Source organism: Pantherophis guttatus, chromosome 6 (assembly GCF_059756535.1).
Source record: "Pantherophis guttatus breed Tessera chromosome 6, ASM5975653v1, whole genome shotgun sequence".
Taxonomy (NCBI): domain Eukaryota; kingdom Metazoa; phylum Chordata; class Lepidosauria; order Squamata; family Colubridae; genus Pantherophis; species Pantherophis guttatus.
The window spans coordinates 30874975-30895400 of record NC_142068.1 but is presented as its reverse complement, the minus strand read 5'-3'; the positions used below and the strand labels follow the sequence as shown (position 1 = coordinate 30895400).

At 35.5% G+C, this 20426-nt stretch overlaps 1 protein-coding gene and 1 long non-coding RNA gene across 2 annotated transcripts in view; both read right to left on the bottom strand.

Annotated features, from left to right (window-relative positions):
• Nucleotides 1-486: 486 nt before the first annotated feature.
• On the bottom strand, nucleotides 487-5560 carry LOC117678820 (uncharacterized). The gene is made up of 2 exons (XR_004595140.3): nucleotides 2729-5560; nucleotides 487-823 (listed from the first exon to the last, which is right to left on the bottom strand). It is a non-coding gene; the product is annotated as an uncharacterized LOC117678820 (long non-coding RNA).
• Nucleotides 5561-15029: 9469 nt separating this feature from the next.
• The window catches only part of SLC9A9 (solute carrier family 9 member A9), a 232268-nt gene continuing 226871 nt past the window's right edge, over nucleotides 15030-20426 (bottom strand). The window contains exon 17 of the mRNA XM_034439299.3: nucleotides 15030-19288. Coding sequence (XP_034295190.1) covers nucleotides 19067-19288 — 222 coding nt within the window. The 3' untranslated portion in view covers nucleotides 15030-19066. The remainder of the gene's footprint in view (nucleotides 19289-20426) is intronic.

The window sequence follows — 20426 nt, the reverse complement described above, 5'->3', positions numbered from 1 at the left end:
ATACAAATAAAATAAACAAACAAATAAATACATTTGATACCCTCTGTTGTCCTACAAATGGACCTTGAATTTATTTGGAGGTTTTAGCAGAAGGGTACAGCTATTGTATACCCTTGATCAGAACTCAGTATACTTTTAATTTGGGATGGTGGTCTTACACTATTTCATCAAGCTTGCAACTGCCATTAATCCAGCACATGGAGTAATGAGGGAGGATGGGGATACCCACCTAGTCAGTCAGATCAGCTGAAACAACCTGCGTGATCAATGGGGTGACAGAATTTGCAGCCAGATCGCCTTCACAGTTTGTGCTAGTTAATGACTGCAATAAAGTTATTTATATTTAGCAGTAAATTGTGTTTAGGCAGGTAGGAATGGACTTTAAATTCCGTTGACACCAGCTACCTTAGAAAAACTCAAAGAAGTAGTACAAGATCAGAAGATGTAAAGAGATCTGGCCCATAGAACTGCCAAGAGTCAGACATGACTGAATGGATAACATCATCATCATCATCATGATGCATCTGTTTATTATCTGCAATTAAAAGAAAGCTTTTATAATTTTCTAACATGCCACTATATAGTTCTGATGTTACTCTTTTCCCATGCCTTTGCCTAAAATGGTTCCATGAAAGTATCACCATGCTAAAAGTCAATTGTAGGCACTATTCCAATGGAGCTTGTGAAGACAAGGCAGATTTGTGCATCTCTTCCTGAAAAGTGTGCCTCTGAAGTTTGCCTTCTGTTAATCTTGCTTGTCATTTCAAATTGGCTTGTTTGACAAAAAGACACTTTAACCTTGGAAATTCCTCCAGAGCTGCTGCTGTCAAAAAACAAAACAAAACAAAAAGACTAGCAAGAAGACCCAACCATATCATTTTTGCAAGAACTGTTCTATGGCTCACTGTGCTGTAAATGATATGACTTAGAAGTCCAGCTGTGTATAAGTGAGACTCACCCCTCCTTAATACGTTTTTATCTTATTTAGTTTTATGCCATTTTCTGTAAATGCTTGTTTAAACTCCGGTGCACAGACTCCTATTAGGGATGAATGGGAATTTCAAAAACCTCAGTCATACTATCCAGCATATATCTAACTGGCTTCTGTATACAACAATTACACCTCTGTGAACATGACTGCAAGAAATCCAATATATAATATATTGAGATGTATTGTTTAGTTCCTCAGCTTTTTCAGCAGTCTTCCTAGTAATTTTCCTGTCACTTCAAAAATGTGCAGTTTAGTAAATAGCCTTTGGTGGCATTTGGGGACTGCTCCAAGGATTGACATTGAGAGAGATGATAGCTATGAAGCTTGGGCTCTTCCTAACTTGAATTGAATATGAATGGGTGCAACCATGCAACCATTTTAAGGCAATAAGGTTTGTTCCATAAAGGTGCAGTGATAAAATATCTCACTTATTTAATTGGATTTCATTCATCTTACAGGCTGTTTGACAACATATTGTACTTTGAAAGGTTATTTAGGAAGCTGTTTGAAATAAAATGAAAAATTACCTATATTTTGGGCCTGTCATTCAAATGATACTTTTCCAAGCAGTAGTGAAACTTTATCTCACGAAATTTTCTTAGCTGAAATAAAGATAGCAACTATTTTCTTCAGCTAGCTGCTTTCCACATACCACATTTCTGGAAGGCACCACTTTGGGGAAATTGAATTAAGTGCAAACTAAATAAAAGTTTAATTACTCATTGTGCTTTTGTCCTTTGTAAACTAGCAGTCCTAGAATTAAAAGTTACTACTGGATATTTGAAAACTGTGCTAAATTCTATCCATTCACTTCATTTTACAGGCAGATCTACTAATATGTATGGCAGGATGGTTCAATGTGTCTGAATAACTGCTGCCAAAGGCTGAAGGAGAATATAGGAGCCAAGGTGAAAATTCTGTTTGCAAAGCTTACGCTGGGAATGAAAATACCTTTTTACAGACATTCAGCATGGCTGCTGTTGACAGTTCAGACAAAATGCTTTGGGATATGACATCTCTTGGCTACAACTTTACCCATAGAGGAAAAATAGGATTGCTAAAGCATTGAAAGACATTTGCATAGCTGACAACTCTTGAAACAAAATATAAAGTCAGCCCAGGGAGTCTACTCGAAAGAGCCAATTTTGTTGAAAGGCGCCTGGATCCCAAATTCTGGCAGTGAACAGACTATGTTTCAAGAGTGTTGTATTATTGTTAAGAAAGGAAGAAAAAGATGAATGCTCAGAAGGAGGATTGACGGAGGCTAGTTTCAGCTGCCAGCTGAAAAATTCTGCAGTCTTCTGGCGTTTAAGTGGCACTTACCGTAAAAAGAGTCTAGCATTGATGTTGAATTTTAGCCAAAATACAGCAAAAATATTTCCATTCCATGTTTACAAAATATTCCAAATGTGTGTTACTTATGATATCCACCTGATTATTCAGGTCACCTACCTGAACAAACTTGAGTCATGTTAGAGCTTTTAATATAACTAAAATCAGTGAAAGTCCCTGCCAAACTCTTAAAACTTAACATAGAATTATAGGAATCAACTTTATAATATTATTAATGTTTTAGGCAAGTATCTCAAAAGAATAACAGTTTTACACTGTCATTTTCTTTTATATAAAACAAGGAAAAACAAGCCACCAATTGTAGGCCAATGCAATCTGGAGTCTCTGTAGCCTTTTAAAATAATTTTGATCTCATTTGCAGGGATAGGAAAAAACTTGAAATACCTTCCATTCATAGGTGCTTGTTCACAGAGTGCTTGATAGCTCCAACTCAGAAAGCTCAAACTGCCCAAAGAGCTGCTGATACAGTTCTACAGAGGAATTATTGAGTCTGTCATCTGCACCTCTATAACTGTCTGGTTTGGTTCTGCAACCCAACAAGACAGACACAGACTTCAGAGGATAATTAGAACTGCAGAAAAAACAATTACTACCAACCTGGCTTTCATTGAGGACCTGTATGCTACATGAGTCAAAAAGAGGGCTGTGAAAATATTTACACACCCCTCACATCCTGGACATAAACTGTTTCAACTCCTACCATCAAAATGATGCTATAGAGCACTGCACACCAGAACAACTAAATACACGAACAGGTTTTTCCCGAATGTCATCACTCTGCTAAACAAATAATTCCCTCAACACTGTTAAACTAGTTACTAAGTCTGCATTACTATTAATCTCATCGTTCCTATCACCCATCTCCTCCCACTTATGACTGTATGACTGTAACCTTGTTGCTGGTATCCTTAAGGCTTATATTGACTGTTTCCCTATGACTATTATTAAGTGTTGTACCTATGATCCTTGACGAATGTATTTTTTCTTTTACGTACTCCGAGAGCATATGCACCAAGACAAATTCCTTGTGTATCCAATCACACTTGGCCAATAAAGAATTCTATTCTATTCTATTCTATTCTATTCTATTCTATTCTATTCTATTCTATTCTATTCTATTCTATTCTATTCTATTCTATTCTATTCTATTCTATTCTATTCCACATGCTTAAGAAGTAGGTGTGATCAGCAGGATCAATTTTAGAAACTACTCTTGTCCAGGAAAGGGTGCTTATATCTACACTTCAACTTCCATATTAATTTCTTGGTGAAAAGAAAAATTCTTGGTTAAACTAAATTTTCTATTAGTCTTGTTGTTCCATACTCTTGACTGCTGGTGGAGGACCTTGTAAAATTATAAGGATGTAACTGGGATTCTTTGGCATTTAAAGCAAACACTTGTTTATATATTAAAGTGTGGATATTAATGAATGTATAAATATTTTCTCATTGTCAAAGGTTTATTATTACTAACCCAGAATAGATTTTTTTTAACTTGGTCCAGGAGACTAATGCTATCTTAGGTTTGTCTCTGAAAGACTTGGCTGGTAATGCCAATATGTGCAATTAATGCAAATAACAGCTATTACTAGGAGAAAAATGATTCAAGGAAGAGCTGAGATGGTGATGAAACCTTACCAAAGCAGCAAAAGGTTGATGAGCAGGACTGGCATATGACAATATTGGGGGGGGGGGCAGGGGAATCAGGAAGACACACACAAAAGCAACCAATTAATTATTGAATTCTTTTCCAAGTCCTTGAATTTTGTCAGATAAACTGCACATGTGGGTTTTATACAGAGATCTGAAAAAATTGGATGTCTCCTACACATTCATGGAAAGGGGATCTCTAAATATAAAATTCAGGCATGCTTTTAATGCTTTAAAAACAAACAACAAAGCATATAGATTAAATGTTTCATGTGTACATGTAGCACAGATACATCACTCACAGTGCCCTATCCCTATTATATTTAATCTGTATATCATATAAGTAGGCTGGAATTTCAAGATGATATGCAATTCTAGATAAAGCTAACTAGCATAAGCTTTATATGCCAGCAATGCAAATGTAAAAAATATCATTCTGAAAGGAGAAGAGAAATGCATGCATAGGAAGTGAGCAAGAAGAGAAACAAGATCTCTGTGAAATCTTGAACAATGAACATGATTATTCCTCAGTTTTCTGTTGCATAGAAATTTAATACATTAGAGCTAAATGGGATAAAACTCATCAGATAGTGTGTGCAACTGGTATTTTCTGTCATCATTGGCTATGGTTGCTTGAGCTAACGGATGCAGAATTATGTTTTCGGTCATTGCTCCAAACTGTTAGGAAGAGTTATAATAGATAGTGGATATCAGATTTTTCATTCATACATACATTGTCTAATTATACTATATTATTAAACACTATAATGGTTAAAACATTGGGATTGGGACTATTATCAGGTCTCAGTCCTAGTATAAGACGCCTGACCAGGTGGCTCAGTAGCTAAGATACTGAGCTTGTAGATCAGAAAGGTCGGCAGTTTGGTGGTTCGAATCCCTAGTACAGGTCTCCTGCGGGAGCAGGGGGTTGGACTAGATGACCTCCAAGGTCCCTTCCAACTCTTTTACTGTTCTTGTAACATGTTTGCTCAATCCAAATATTCATGATGAATTGCTCTCATGAATAAAGCTTCTGCATATGATGCTTTGAGTGGAAAGCAGGAAATTAATAAAGTTAATTTGGTTATAATAAAGAAGGCACACGTAAATAAACAAACTGTAGCTATAAAGATATGAAAAGATTAGTCACCAGTACATTCTTCTACATCATCTACTTCTGTAAGCAACTATTGAATGGGTAGAGAACACACACTTATTGTCTATACCTGGAAATAGATTCTCTGCTGATCTGTTACCAAGAACACTTTATAGTTCAAGGAACAGCATTAAAGTGACATGTTGGATTGGATACATGGCTTTAATTAGTAGAGTAGGAAGTTGAGTCTAAATCACCTTGCATAAGAAGAGATAAGGTAACCACTATGGCAATTCACACTTCCCACACACATTGCTTTGGTTACATAATTTACAGAAGCTGCTAGGATTTTCAACCAGGGACAAATTACTCCTTTCCATCTGCAGAATGTTTAAATGCAAGAATCATATTGGATAGCTTAGTTTCTTAAAAACAATAAAGCAATTTCCTCTACCCATTATGAAATATAATTTACAAATATTTCCTATGTCTTTGGAAATAAGGGAACACATTTTCTGGAGGGACTATATTAAAGCTATGGTAAGCATTCGAGAAACAAATGTTAAAGTAATGGTAAACATTTGAGAAGCAAATGTTAAAGTAATGGTAAACATTTGAAAAACAAATGTTTCTTGAATGTTTACCATTACTTTAATATAGTCTCTCCAAAAATGTGTTCCCTTATTTCCAAAGACATAGGAAATATTTGTAAATTATATTTCCTAATCGCTTTTGTGCTTTTGCCAAGAAAATGACACGGAGATGCAAGAATCAAGCTCAAAAGAAGGCTTTACATTTTAAACATGTGATGGCAGCCTGGGGGTAATGATTACATGGTGCTAAACCTGTTATGAAAGCATGAAATAATACATGTAGCATTTTTCCAAAATAAAACTAGACAATCCTTTTGTTCTTTTACAATGGAATTCTTGTAAAGTTGGAATCTCCAAGAACCCCAATACTCTGCTAAACCTTTAGCATAAGGCAATAAAAGAAGAAGAAATGTTTTCATCTCCCTTCTTCATTTGGTTGTTATATGCATAGAATTGTACTCTATCTACATCAGGTTCAAGAGTAGGATAGAGTTAATAATAGTTCGAATGGCAGTGTTGGAGGGATATTGTATCAAATGTCCTGGAAGCCCATTTTGGGGTTCTGTGCTGTTGGAAAAAGCTAGTTTTGTGATCAGAAAAATTAGTCTCAGAGCTATTAGTTTCTAAAGTCAAAAGCAGAAATAGAGATTGGTCTCTGTCACAGAAGTCAAACTCATGGTATCACATTGCCGTCACATGACGTTTCGTGATGTTTTTCCCTTCACAGAGCTGGGGTGGGCATGGCTTGAACATGATGTATCTGGCCCATGGGCTGCCAGTTTGACACCCCTGGTCTCTGGGAGGCCATCTTAGAAAAATAAGAAAATATGAACAGAATTAGAAATAGCTGAACTGTTATCTTTGTGACATGTATCCTAATGTCACATTAGGAATATGTCACATTACATGCCACTTGATCTTCTTCCAAATGACTGTTACTGTTTAGATAGGATTATCAGTATTAAGAAATATTTACTCCAATTGTTGGAAGCATTTTCCACTTTTAGCTATCTTAAATCTGATAACAAAGTGATGGGCCATTTGTGTTGCCAAAGTGATGGCTCTGGCAACACAAATGGAGATAATTGTGACTGAATTTTAGTATGTAAAATTTGATTTGTAAAATGATTTCTGAGATTTTCAGTATTCATATGTAATGATAAATATTTGTAGCTGTTAGCTGAGGCCTTGCCATTTTGTTTGCAACTTTGTCAGGATACAAACAGACTTTCAGGTATTTGTTACACTAGAAATAATGCTAGAACCTTAGGCAGAATCAGTTTTAAGAGATTTTCTCTTAAATTGTGTTTAAATTGTGAATTTACTTACTAAAACCCTATTATCCATTGAAAGGGGTTAGAAAAAATGTGGCTTAGCCTTGGGCTCTTTGAATACATGTAATGCTCTGAAATTTATGGTCGATACCATATTTAAATTTTTAAAGTTCTTTAATGGATAAATGCTCCAATTTCTTTTATATTTCTAATTTAGAAAAAAAAACCATTAGTTTTCGCTTTTGTTAGACTTTCAAAATAAGAAATTACCTACTGCAAATTTCTTTCAGATCTACTAGTAGATTCCACCAGTAGGTTTTTGAAACTGCAGTGCTTGGTTATTTTTTGACACAAGTTTCAAGTACATTGAATTTCTTGTTTCACTACTCGATCTTCTAATGTTCAAAATTTGTCATGTTATTTGTTCCTCTTGCCAGAAATGAAGGCTGATGGTTGTATGCCTTATGTGGATTGCATTCTATTCAGGTATACCACTTATTCTTCAAGAACTAATTATTGTGGTGACAGATTAACATATATACACTACTGTACTCCCAACTGCAATAGCCCACTGTATTATAAAATCATAAATTGCTGTTTTAAAAGATGGTTTATTTCAAGGAAGAAGAAGCATTTGCACTATAATTATTCTCAGTAGTAAAATTTCTATTATGGCAGAGTGTTGATGTATATAAAGGTTGGAAAGGTTTTCAGATAATTTAAGAAAATGGTAAAAAAATCTATGCTGCTCACTATGTGATCTGAGACATCTTAAGATGTGAAACTCTTTGTTAACAATTGCTTTAGAAAGAAAAAGGATTTATAACAAAAAAGCTATCCCTTCCCATTTCTTATGTATTTCAACTGATGGATGAATTTCAGTTCCTCTTTCTTTGTGCCAAACATAATTTGAGAAATCCAAGTTTCAAAAGCCAAACTGTTTCAATTCCTATACTGCTTTGAATGTGCAAAATTAGGTAACCATTCAGATAGAAAACAATGATGTTACTACTTCCCTAGTTGGTACTTTATTTATAACTTAGTAGAAATGGAAACATAATTTGCATCTGGTCAGAATTCTTCAGTTGGACTCTCCTATACTTTGGATATTTCAGAGTGTATGAAAATAGCAGCTTTCTACAACTCCTTAAAATAGCATAAAATAGAAACATAATTTCTTGGGATCACATTGTCACATGTTGCCAAAAGAAGAAAAGTTGTGGCTTTAAGGAATTATAGGCAGGTGTTGTGTTTGTAGACCCACATTTTGAAATATCTTTCTGAATCTGAAATCAAAGCCGTGCACAGATCTATGTTTCATACTCTCACTGCATATACACTGCTCAAAAAAATAAAGGGAACACAAGCAGAAGGCATCCGAGATCTGAATGAATGAAATAGCCTTATTAAATACTTTGTTTGTTACATACAGTAGTTTTGTGTTCCCTTTAGTTGTTTGAGCAGTGTATAAACTACTGTATGTAAAGAACAAAGTATTTAATAAGGCTATTTCATTCATTCAGATCTCGGATGTCTTCTGCTTGTGTTCCCTTTATTTTTTTGAGCAGTATATTTTAAGTCCGAGAGACAATAAATGTCTGAACAGAGAACAGACAAATCTTAGTATATATTACACTCTGCATATATCTGAAGCCTTCTTACACTATTTTTAACTTTTAGAGTTGGAGGAAGGAAACAAAAAGAAAAAAAAATCCCACCAAAATGTTGAAATGCAACACAGAAATCCAGAAGAAGCTGTGAGTATTTGGCTTTGTGCCTTCTCAGCTATGAATCATTCTTGGTGGTTTTTTTTTAAAGCTCCTATAAAGATAGAGGTTATTGATGAGGCAGCAGGAAGAGAGAGACTGATTAAAAACCTACTATGACTACAATTAATTACACATTTCTAAACTAGGAAGATAATTTATTGAGAAGACTTCACAAAGATAGACACAGTAGTGCAGCTGGCAGAGTCTTCCAGGTGTTAGTTAAAAGTCAGTCTAATAGAAGAGGAGGAAGAACTAGTGATGAGCTTTGACCCCTAGAATGTCTGTTAGGCAACTGGTACAACCCTGATTCAGGATCTCATGCTGAGATTGGCTCCCTACAGCAGTTTGCAATGATAAAATCATAGCTAATTCATTGCAAATGCTACACTGATCATTTCCTGGTGATAAAAACATTGTTGGCAGTGTAAATATGTGGGCAGTATCTTGCAAATTAAATTGAAATGCAAAATTTGGCAAGTTTTGAAATGACCCTATAGTTAAAGTTTTTGCTGCGATACACCATACTACTTTCAGAAGAACATATTGGGAATGAGTGTCAATACATTTATCCTGATGACTTTCTGTTGTTTGTAATATGTGTAAAATGTTGGGAATGTGAAAGGTTTTGAGATTGAAAGAGTTGTTCTGGTTTGAAAATGGGTCATTCTGAACCTTTTTTGAGCTTGAAATGGTACAGTTTCAAGCTTGAAACATATATTTATATATAAAGCAAATTCAACAGAAGAAAATATAGAAATCAGGAGTAAATAATGCTTTGAGTGAGGGAGAGCCACAGTGGTGGGATGATACAAGGCCATATTATACATGTGTATGTAGCTAGAATTTACCATTTTTCCCATTGCGCATCTTGGTTCTTTTCAATTAAGTCACTACCAACAGCTAAAGTTTGTGTCTTATGAAGGAATTTCTACTTTCAAATAGCACAAAATATTACTATTTGTAATTTAGATTGCTCCCCCAAATTTTTTCCAGGAGCTAAGTACCCCCTTCTTAAATTTTTCCCCACCACAAGAACATTATTGACTGAGAAATAATAATAGAGAGTAGATTTGACCACTGCATAACTCTGGTTTTCATTACTTTTGGCAATTACACTACTGAGATTCACTGGATGAAAGGATTGTGAGGATTTCCAAAAAGGTTGACTTGAAGGGCAAATAAATTAGCATGGTCAACATAAGTCTTTTTCCTACCTTCTTAGAATTTTTTCCATTTCAGATTTTCAGAAATTCCCTTGACCCAATCTGTCTTTTTCTAAAGAGCACAAGGGACAAACAACCATATTAGCCATCAATCAATCCTTAGAGGAGACTTAGGTTAACTAGTATATAAACAAGCAATAAGGCTTGGGGCACAGAACATATTTGTTCTCATTGGCTGGTTTTACACATTGCATTAAATCAGGGATTTTCAAACTATGCGACACTATGAATAAATGAATTTGTATGGTCCTTCATGAATAGAATTAAATAACAGTATTATTAAATAATACATAAAAATAACTGCAGTGATTGGTGGTTGATTCTGACAGTCATTATACCATGAGTTTAACTATTTCTGGAAACTTCTGCCTTTAAAAACATCAATTATGATCTACCTGACGATGAACATGGATATATTTGTTTGCTTGCCTCAAGTCTGGACTTTCCTTATGAATCAAGTTCACAGAGTAGCTACAGGGACCCAATATTTAACAGGCAAAAGAGAGAAAAGCAGTTTAGAGAAAGATTGTGCCACCAGTCTGCCAATTAATTGCCCAGTGTATAGCAATTGTCATTCTGCCTGCCTGAGTTTGATACCATCTTAAGTCAAACCTGTGACATTTAGAATATATGTATACTTTTGTACTTCCACTTTCTTCTAACTTACTGATAGATTAAGTAGAAAAAAACCTTCTTAGTATTTCCTTTGAGTCAACATATTCTGTACATCTGAAAAGGGTTAATTTTTCCTCTGGGTATAGCAGATTAATTATTATCATTATTATCTGATCATGTGCATTGTTACATCATGTTCAAGTGTTACAGAGGGGTAGTGTGCTATAACTCGGGCAACAGAATATACTCTACAGTGGTGGGAGTCTTTTGGTAAGGTTATAATTATTGGATTTCTGAGACTCAGTCAAGCTTGTTTCTCCTAGCCTTGATTGGAGAAGTTGTCTCAATGCACATTGTCTGTATATTTTTGCCTATAGCATAAGATGGATAAGTAGCATCCTAAAAGTCCATATGATCATAGCATAGGTTTTTCTGCATTATTAAACTCAGCAAGCATATATAGTATTCAAACCTATTTCCTGAAGCCATGGCTTCTGGCCAGGCCACAGCTGATAGACATATTGTAGGAAAATGGTTTCATAAATTTCTACATTATCCTTCATTTTCTCAGTAACTTTAAGATATATGGACTTCAACTCCCAATATTGGCTGGGGGATTTTCGGAACCGAATTCCACATTTCTTAAAGTTGCTGAGATTGAGAAATATTGCTCTAAGCTTTGCTTGGGTAGGTTCACTATAAACTTACTCAGGCAAAGTGAAAGTAAATTTTGACAGCACCCTTGTTTGCCTGTGCAACACTACCAGCTTTGATTATGTGTGTGTGTGTGTGAGACTTCTCTCTAAGTTGCTCCCAATAATATGGTTTGTTTGCTTTTGGCTTAGCATGTTAACTTTATTTAATAAATCCTGGCTTAGCATAAGTTCCATGACACAGTTGCACAGATGGCAGTGCCTAGGGACAGATGAATATAAGGATTCATCTCTGAATCTCACTCTCACCAACAACTAAACACCAAATCATGAGCAGTGCTTTTGCAGTAGTATATTTATTACTGAGAAATGACAAAAACACAATCCAGCAAATCTTATGTAGCAAAGCAGTTACATCAACTGAATCTGTTCTGAATCCAAATTTCTATAAACTCAGAAGAGGTGCTTATTTTGTTGGAGCACTAATGGATTATCTGTGGAAATTAATTAGTATTTGGGTGCTGACCAGTACTGTAAGCTTATTGGACAAGACTTCAGCTACACCCGTGTCCTGACCCTTCTCTACCCCTTTTTTGGTGGAAGTGGTGATGATGTCTCTTTTGCTGGCAAGTCTGTATTTACTAGGAAGATTTCTCCATAGGAGGAAAATGTTTCGGTTATCAGAAATCTACATGACCACTTAGAATTTCTCCTGATGTGCATCACTTCAGGACATAAATATCAAACCTGCTTTGGCTTCAGGCTAGCATTTTGAAAGACTCTAAACGTCAGCTGCAAAAATAGGGATTATCTGCTAAACATGAAAGTCAGCTTTGCCTTCTGTTGCAGCCTTTATTAAATATTTTTAAATAGCTAATAAAAGAATAATAAAGGGCCTACATGATGGAACCCTTCAGGGCATCTTATGATTGCTTTGCAATAAAACTAATTAGAATGTTTTACAAGATAAGAGTACCAAGTGAAAGTTCTGGTTTGCAGACAATGCATATACAGTATCAGGAATCTTCATAAGAAGGATTCACATTTTCCCCCAAACTGCTTTAAAATGATAAGATTTAAACAGGTTTTCGAGGTTTCACTGGGTTTATACCTCCAAAGAGAAATTCACTGCTAACCCCCAAGATCCTTATGCTCTGCTGTTGCATGCTCCACTTTGTGATTATGTGGAGTGACAAAACTGAGGAAAAGGCCTACAGGTAGTCCTCAGTTGAGTCCATAATTTATATTGCTCAGCAAGATATCATTTGTTGAGTAAGTTTTGCCACATTTTATGACCTTTCTTGCTGCAGTTGTTAAGTGAATCACTGCAGTTGTTAGTAACATGGTTGTTAAGTGAATCTTGCTTCTCTATTGGCTTTGCTTATTAGAAGGTCACAAAAGGTGATCACATGACCCCTGGACACTGCAGCCATCATAAATGTGAAACAGCTGCTAAGCCTCCAAATTTTGATCACATGATCTTAGGATGCTGCAACAGTTGTAAATGTGAAAAATGGTCATAAGTTACTTTCTTTAGTGCTATTGTAACTTAGAATGTCACTGAATGAATGATTGTAAGTCGAAGATTACAATCCTTTCATTGGTCTTGCGGTTTCCGACTGGAAATCTGTATGGGTTGGGTACATGGAAAATGGTGCATAAATGGCCACTAGGCACAGAGAGAAAAAAACTGGAATCACTCACAAGGACATTGAAAGCATTTATTTTTACTTCCGGCTCAAACTTAAGTTGCTGTGCTGCACTGAGATCTGAAATCAAAATTATGATCCATGAACATCTTTCTTTAAACTATCTGGAATGATTTTAGAAGCTGTAGCCTAACATATCTGGAACCATCTAATTGCGGAAAACTGATCTGTAATGTCCATTTCCCCACTGGTGATTTATAGATCTTAAGATGTTACTAGACTATTTGGTATGGCCATGGGAAAGCTGTCCTCATTGGTGATATATTGCTGTAGTGACAGCTGGAAGTTACTATAGATTCCTACTATTGAAATGACTAATTCTGTAATAATTTAATAAAGAAAAATTCATCCATTATGGTCCACTAGTCATATAATTTCATCCCTAGACTGCTCCCTCTAGCTTGTGCTGATATTTTAATTATGTAGCCATTATTCATAACAATTATTAGTATCAATTGGAAAATTTTGGATTATGATTTGCAGCCATCCTATCCCAGCCTATGTTTTAAAATATGGAACGTCCTAAACCTTCTTAGCTACTTGTACTTATTTTTCTTAGGAGAAAAGAATTCATTAATTTATGTGAGATTTCAGAGAATAGGTAAAAACTGGCTGCTGTTATCCATGAGTTGTTGCAGGTTTTCCGAGGTTCTGTTCTACAGATAACTCGGTGGAAGGTTCTCTGGTTGAAGATGTGCTTAAGGAAATAGTTGAGATGGTTGCTGTTGAGCCATCTTCTCTGTGATCTGGTATCCCTAAAACCACCCCAGATATTTGTATTATAGTTCATGTGTGCAACTGCTATTTGAACTTTGATTTTCCTTATGTTTTGTGAAATGTCATAAGAAAGTGCCATTACAGAGAAGATCTTAATTTCATATTTTATGTTGAAAATGTTCTGGTTGCATATGATGGATAGATTTCCACTGTCTAAAAAAATTCAGAGCAGACAATAGCTGTCAACTATCTTATCCCTTGCAAGGTAGGATTTTCCAGTATAATTCCAGTCTAATTTCCTCAAGATACTTCAATAGAGGGATTCTTCTTCTATGGTTGGTGTCTCGTGTGCCATGAGTATTAACTTTCTTTAACAATTGCAAGAAATCCTTCATGCTATTGTAATTCTATTCTAGGTATTTGGCAATAAGTATATGAAAACCCATGAGTGGGTGGTGGAGGGGTAAATCTAGTCATGTGATGCTTTACCTATATAATTATCATCTTTTCTTCCCAAGATTAGCTTTCATTATTAGCTTTCTGATAATAATGACATTATTAGCTTTCTGATAATTATCTGCAGAATTCACAGATTGTAATAACAGCAAAGGCTTATCAAATATAGCTCTATATGCTTCAAAACTAATTTTAAAAAGGAGTTGGATTTTGTACTAATGCAACATTTCTCTATTTTTTAAAAAAAATCTGACATTTTTCAGGCTTCCACCCAAAAATGTTGCACTTTTAAGAAATCCAATCATTAAAGTTAGTGCAACTCTTAGAGCAGTTCCACCTTTTTTCAAACTTGTATAGAAACCTGAAAAATGTTAGGATTTTAGAATAATAAGAATCATAGGGTAGGAGGTGACCTTTGAGGTCTTCTAATCCAACCCACTGCCCAAGGAGTATTTAAACCATCTCAGACAAATGGTTTTCTAATCTTTTCTTGTATATGTACATTGGTACAGGGAGAAAATTAAAAAACAACAACCCTGTGCAGTGTAGTGATTAAGATGTTGGATACAGAGTAGGAGACCCAGATAAAGGTCCTTCCTTAGAGATGGAAACCATCTGAGTGGCTTTGAGCCAGTTGTTGTCTCTCAGCCCTAGATTGCAAAATTGAAAAGCATCTCCACTGAACCAGGTGTGAAAGATTATAATGCAGAAGCTTTAGGAATGAGTCATTTATCCAACAGTAGATTGATTTGGGCTGATATTAAGATCTCTCTCTCTCGCTCTTTCTCTTTCTTCATCTATCCAAATAATGCCTCTTAATGTTATTCTGGTTATTATGGATGGGAAAGGGGAAAGTCAAGTAGTGTAATGGGAATTAGGACAGAAATTGAGTTTGTGCTTTTTGTTCTTGTTAAAAATTGAGTTCCCGAGTGAGGAGCTATGCAAAATTTATTTGAGATGAAGATAGAAAATCCTGGGCCAGAAAATACCATTTCATTCTGTTCACTTAATTACAGTACATCAAAGTTAACAAAATTTGGAACATTTCAGCCTAATATATTTCTCTTTTGATTAGGAGTTATCCATAAACTGTAGCTAACTCAATGCTCTTTGCACAATGTTTACAGAATTTATACACAGCAAAACATAATCCAATCATTCTTAATTCTTATACTGAGATATACAATTCCTGTATTGAGGTATGTTTGACCTTTTAATTGTACATTTTAAAGGAATTCTGTATGGACCTGTAGTTTTTTAGTAAGATAGTTCATATGTTCATTATTTATATATATAAATTTATTTATATAAACATTCCTTCCTTTCCTGAAGCACCCAGCAAGCAGTCTCTCCTTATTCTTGTGGCCCTAAATCCCATAAGTATTCTGATATGTCAATTGTTCATTTCTTTTCTTGCTGTTTCTGCTGAAACAGCCAGGTATAGCCCAGAAAATGATAAATATAGAACTGACTTTTTCATTAGGATTAATTATCAGAATAGTAAAAATATATTTTTCCTTGTAGGAAGTAAGTTCCTTTAAAAGTGTCTGATTCATGTTTTTGAAAGAAAATTAAATAAAACATGTCAGTTTTTTATCTTAGGATTCTTGCTTTCAATTTATGATTAACATGATTGCTGTAGTATCACATTCAACTGGCGATTGATTAAATGTGACAGTACAGACAGTGAAAAAACAGGGTTAAAACTTGATTACATATACGTTTTTGTTGCCATTTTCATTGATGATGGAATCAAAATTTATTACATTTACAATCATTCACTGTTTTACTAAGAAGTCCTGGCATGTAGTCCTACTGGTTATTTCTAAAGTTGGGAGCTTTGGTTCCATAAACTTCAACTTGGCATATGAAACAATAACTTTTTCACAGCTGCTTAATAAGGAACTTCATGCTGCATTCCTGAGATGAGATAGCGTCTCTGTGGAAATGCATTATGCAATGTGAGGGTTAAACATGTGACAAGGACATTCTTTGTATCCTATAAATATCCTGCATGTAAACTGGTCTGTAATGAACTTCGTGATATTGAATTTGCCAAAATATACCATTCAAAATGTGAAAAACTATAGATGAGTTTGCTAGTTGAACATGCCGAATTTCTGCTTGAATTCATATCCTCACTATTTTAACCTTCAGTAGACAAGCTGAAATAACAGGAGGCCAGATAGTTGAAAAGATGCAACTATAGTTATTTATCCTTCAGTTCACAGATTTCAATTGCTATTTTTTGGCATAGGCTAAAAAGTATGTGAGATCACTATTATTAAGTATTAGCTATCTCAATGTTTCTCAGTCTTGGCATCCATAAGATATGTGGACTTCAATTCCCAGAGTTCCTCAGCTAGCATGCTGGCTGGGGGATTCTGGCAGTTGAAGTCCACACATCTTAAAGTCGCTAAAGTTGAGAAACACTGAGCTAGAGACTATCTTAGGGAGGGAATCTTATGTGTTTTAGTCATTAATTTCAAGTGCAAAAACTACACACAATATTTAGGCAATTTATCCAAAAGCTAGACATGTCATATTCTATACTAGAATGCAGGTGCACCATTTAAGTGTGCAGTCCTATGAGATTTTAAACCCTGTTTGCTATAACATTGCCTTTTTCTACCTTCTAGATATGTGACAGTGGACAAGGTGGTTTCCATGGAGACGGATATGTAAATACATACCTCTTTGGCATGTATTTGTGGTATTCAATACCAGACTGTCAAATGCTTCATGCCAGTTGGTGTATAAGTGCTGAAGAATCCATGTGCTGATATTGAATAAAAGGAGAAACAATTTCTCATAATTTATGAGAAATTGTTAGGAAGCAGCAATGTTGATGCACATGATCCACTACAGTTCTAATCATACCTTTTAGCCTAAAAATATTTCACATTAAAATACTCAAAATATAATTGCAAAGCGGCAATTGTCCTCATCTTACTAAAGTCATGTATATGATCAAAAATCTTACAGGTGACATACAGTATGAAAGATGAAGGCCATAACTTACATGGATTCTTGGCATTTCTCAACTCTTGGCTTCTGGTTTCATAAAATCTATTTGAAACATGAGTTTTGAAGAATCTGAATAAATATGCTATATGAACCAAAATATCAGAACAGTGCAATACTTGAACTTATGTATTACTGTTATACACTTTCTTTTTAAGTGGAAGGGCAGAAATAGTAGTAGATCTTGGATGGCAACAAATCACATGCTCCCAGGTGAAACAATGGAAACCTTGATGCACTGACCAGCAGTTCTTCCTAAATTTTTCTACAGACCTTCTGTAATTCTGCAACCATTTTCTATTTTAGCAGATACTGAGTTAATACTGTGTCAAAATTGGTTTGTCAATAATCAGAAAGATTTCTTTTTCTGTCAAGGTGACGTTTGCTTTTCCATTTCATTCTATGTATAGGTTGGAATTCTTTAGGCAGTTTTTTGAGCTTAATTTATTGTTATGAAATGGTTGATGGTGTAGCTTTCTGGTAGACATCTCTTATCATTTTATAGCTTCCTTGGCTGCTCATGCTTATTAATCTGAAAAAGTTCTTGTTGGAGAGATAAGTATGGAAGGAAAAATAAGAATTCTCACACCTTCATTTCCACCATCGCATCACTAAAATACATGCAAGAATCCCATCTCATCTACCCATGAGCATTTACTGGAATTGCAAACATTTAAAAGTAATTTTTCCCCATCAGACGCATGAGGATAGCTAAATAACCCAGAATATATGCTAAGTGCAACACTATACTGAGCATTAAGATAGAAATGTGGTATGGTCATGGATGGCTGCAGAAGGCAGTAACTTAGAAATAAAATATACATTACATGCAAAGTATTTCACTTTCAATTAGTTTCCAGGCAGGACTAAAACACTGAAAAGCTCCTGGCAGTTAAAGAAGCAACTAGAGTAAAGGGCTAACTATATTTGGATACGAAAGGATTGCAAGTGCAACCAGGAGATTCTGTCCATACCAGAGCTCTTCAAGAGGTCAGTCTCTAATATATAAAGATACAGAGCATTGCCTTCAGGGGAAAAAAATTGGAAGGCTGTCATCAACTTTCCTGATACTTTAAGTACTTGTGTTTATAATGGATGATTCAGCTGACATTTTCCCTCCGTGTAAACATACCATGTAATTCTCTCTCTCTCATTTCTTACTGTATAGAAAATGAGCAGAAATACAGCAGACATTATTTTAGAAGTCTTGAACGTGATACTCATGTTCTCTGTCCTGCCAGATTCTAGGTATAAGCACAAAATATCAGAACAGCTGAGGAAAGTCAACACCTAGTATTTGCATTATGATGTGTTTCATAGGAGTGGCAGCAAATGGATTGGTAGGAGGGAATAAAATTGCTATTTGTACTAACAATCATGCTCTAGTAGGGTTTCTGTTATTGATATGTTTAAATTTCAGCAGCTCAAATATTAACAAGCAGGTCTGGTGCACCGCTTGCTGTCAGACTACCCTACAGTAGGGGAAAATATTATTTTGCTACTTGCTGGAATCATGGCAAATCAGGGCAAATTATTGCAAAAGGCTCTACATGGGAAGAGAGAAACAATACTGATAGATCTGTGATTTTGGAGGCATGTTCACTAAATTCTCATTGTCTGTCTTCCTGAATAATTAGGAAAAAAAATATTCAAAAGGTTTTGTGCATGTGCAAAAAGCATGATCCAGCCCACATGTATACAGTATATGCAGTCCCAATAATAGACAGGTGATGCCTTCATTGTTAAAATGACCACTATCAGAAAAATTAAGTGTAGTAATAGAATGTTTATGACTTATTAAAAATTTTCATTCTTCCGAACTCTAGGGCGAGATTCAGCAAGGTCTTGCTTCTTTTCTGTTTATGTCCTTCTTGCTAATGTTGAAAAATAAATGTACTTTTCTCCCGCTCCTGATATTTGTAGTATATATTTTCTAATGGATATCAGGCTGAGGAAGCAAACTCAGATTGACCTGAAACAGGTTCGGAGTGGAACTCGTATCCTCCTAAGCCAAGATCACCATCATTGATGTTTTCTTTGCCAGCAGGATGAGATGACTCTGTTCTGTTCTGGGTTGGCACAGGAAAGTGGTCTGAAGCATCATAATTCAGGGTCAGTTCATCATTATTGACAATAAAGTCCCCATCCTCATCCTTCAATTGCTCCTAGGCGTTTTTGTGATAAAGAATAGAGAAACCAAAGAAATAATGTTTGCTTATTAATGGCACAAATGTGAAACCATTCACTAGATTAAATAGATATCTTAAGTTTATAACAACACATAGAATTTTAATGTTATTTAAAAACTAATTAATATTTACTTCATATACATGAATTTTTATTTACTAAATTTATATTGCATGTATTTCACTATCAAGTGACAATTTTGTATAAATTGTCTGCTGAAGCTAGGACCTTCTTGTCGCTGAGTACACATGTGTCTGTCTATACCGATCAGAGGTGTGTAGAAATCAGAGATTCCATCTTTGAGTCCAATTTGAAAAGATCTCGGTAAGATTACTTGTCTGCTAAAAACTTTATGTTCCTTCCACATAATGTACTGTTTGGAAAAGAGAAAGTTAGAGAAATACTGTCAGATAAAGATAGCTAATAAGATGGAAAGACAGAGAAAAAGAAAGAGGTGTCAATGTGACAAAATTTAGTTTGGCTTGGGCCATCTCTGTTACATATATTGGCCCATTCCAGGGGTGGATTTCACTTTCCTTTGCTACCGTTTAGCTGGTGCCACATCTGCACATGCGCAGAAGCTTCTGCGCATGTGCAGACCGTATTTGATGATGTCCAGGCGGGTGGCCAGAACCTCCTGCTGCCGCTACCGTTTCGCCCGAACTGGGGCAAACAGGTAGCAACCCAACACTGGGCCATTCAATATGTGCTTTCCAGAGATTATTCTGGGGATAATATGGTTGTTGACTGAAAAATGTTGGCCCTATTGAAGAAGTAAAAGGGCGACTCTTGCATAAAAGGGATCTAACTAATCATTTTGCAATGCTAAATCTCCAATGGTTGGGAATATATCAGGGGTGAAATCTAGCCGGTTCTATCTGGCTTGGGTGAACCGGTAGCGGCAGTTGCGGGAAACTCTGCCCACCCATGCGGACATTATGACATTGTTTTTTTGCGACATTTTAAGCCTCTGGGCATGTGCAGAAGGTTTTGTGCATTGCACAGATGATGGTGCATTCACATTGGCAAACCAGTAGGGAAGGTAAGTAAATTTCACCCCTGGGATATATGCAAATCAAGCTACTTTTCTTATTGAAGTACATAGGGAAGATTTAA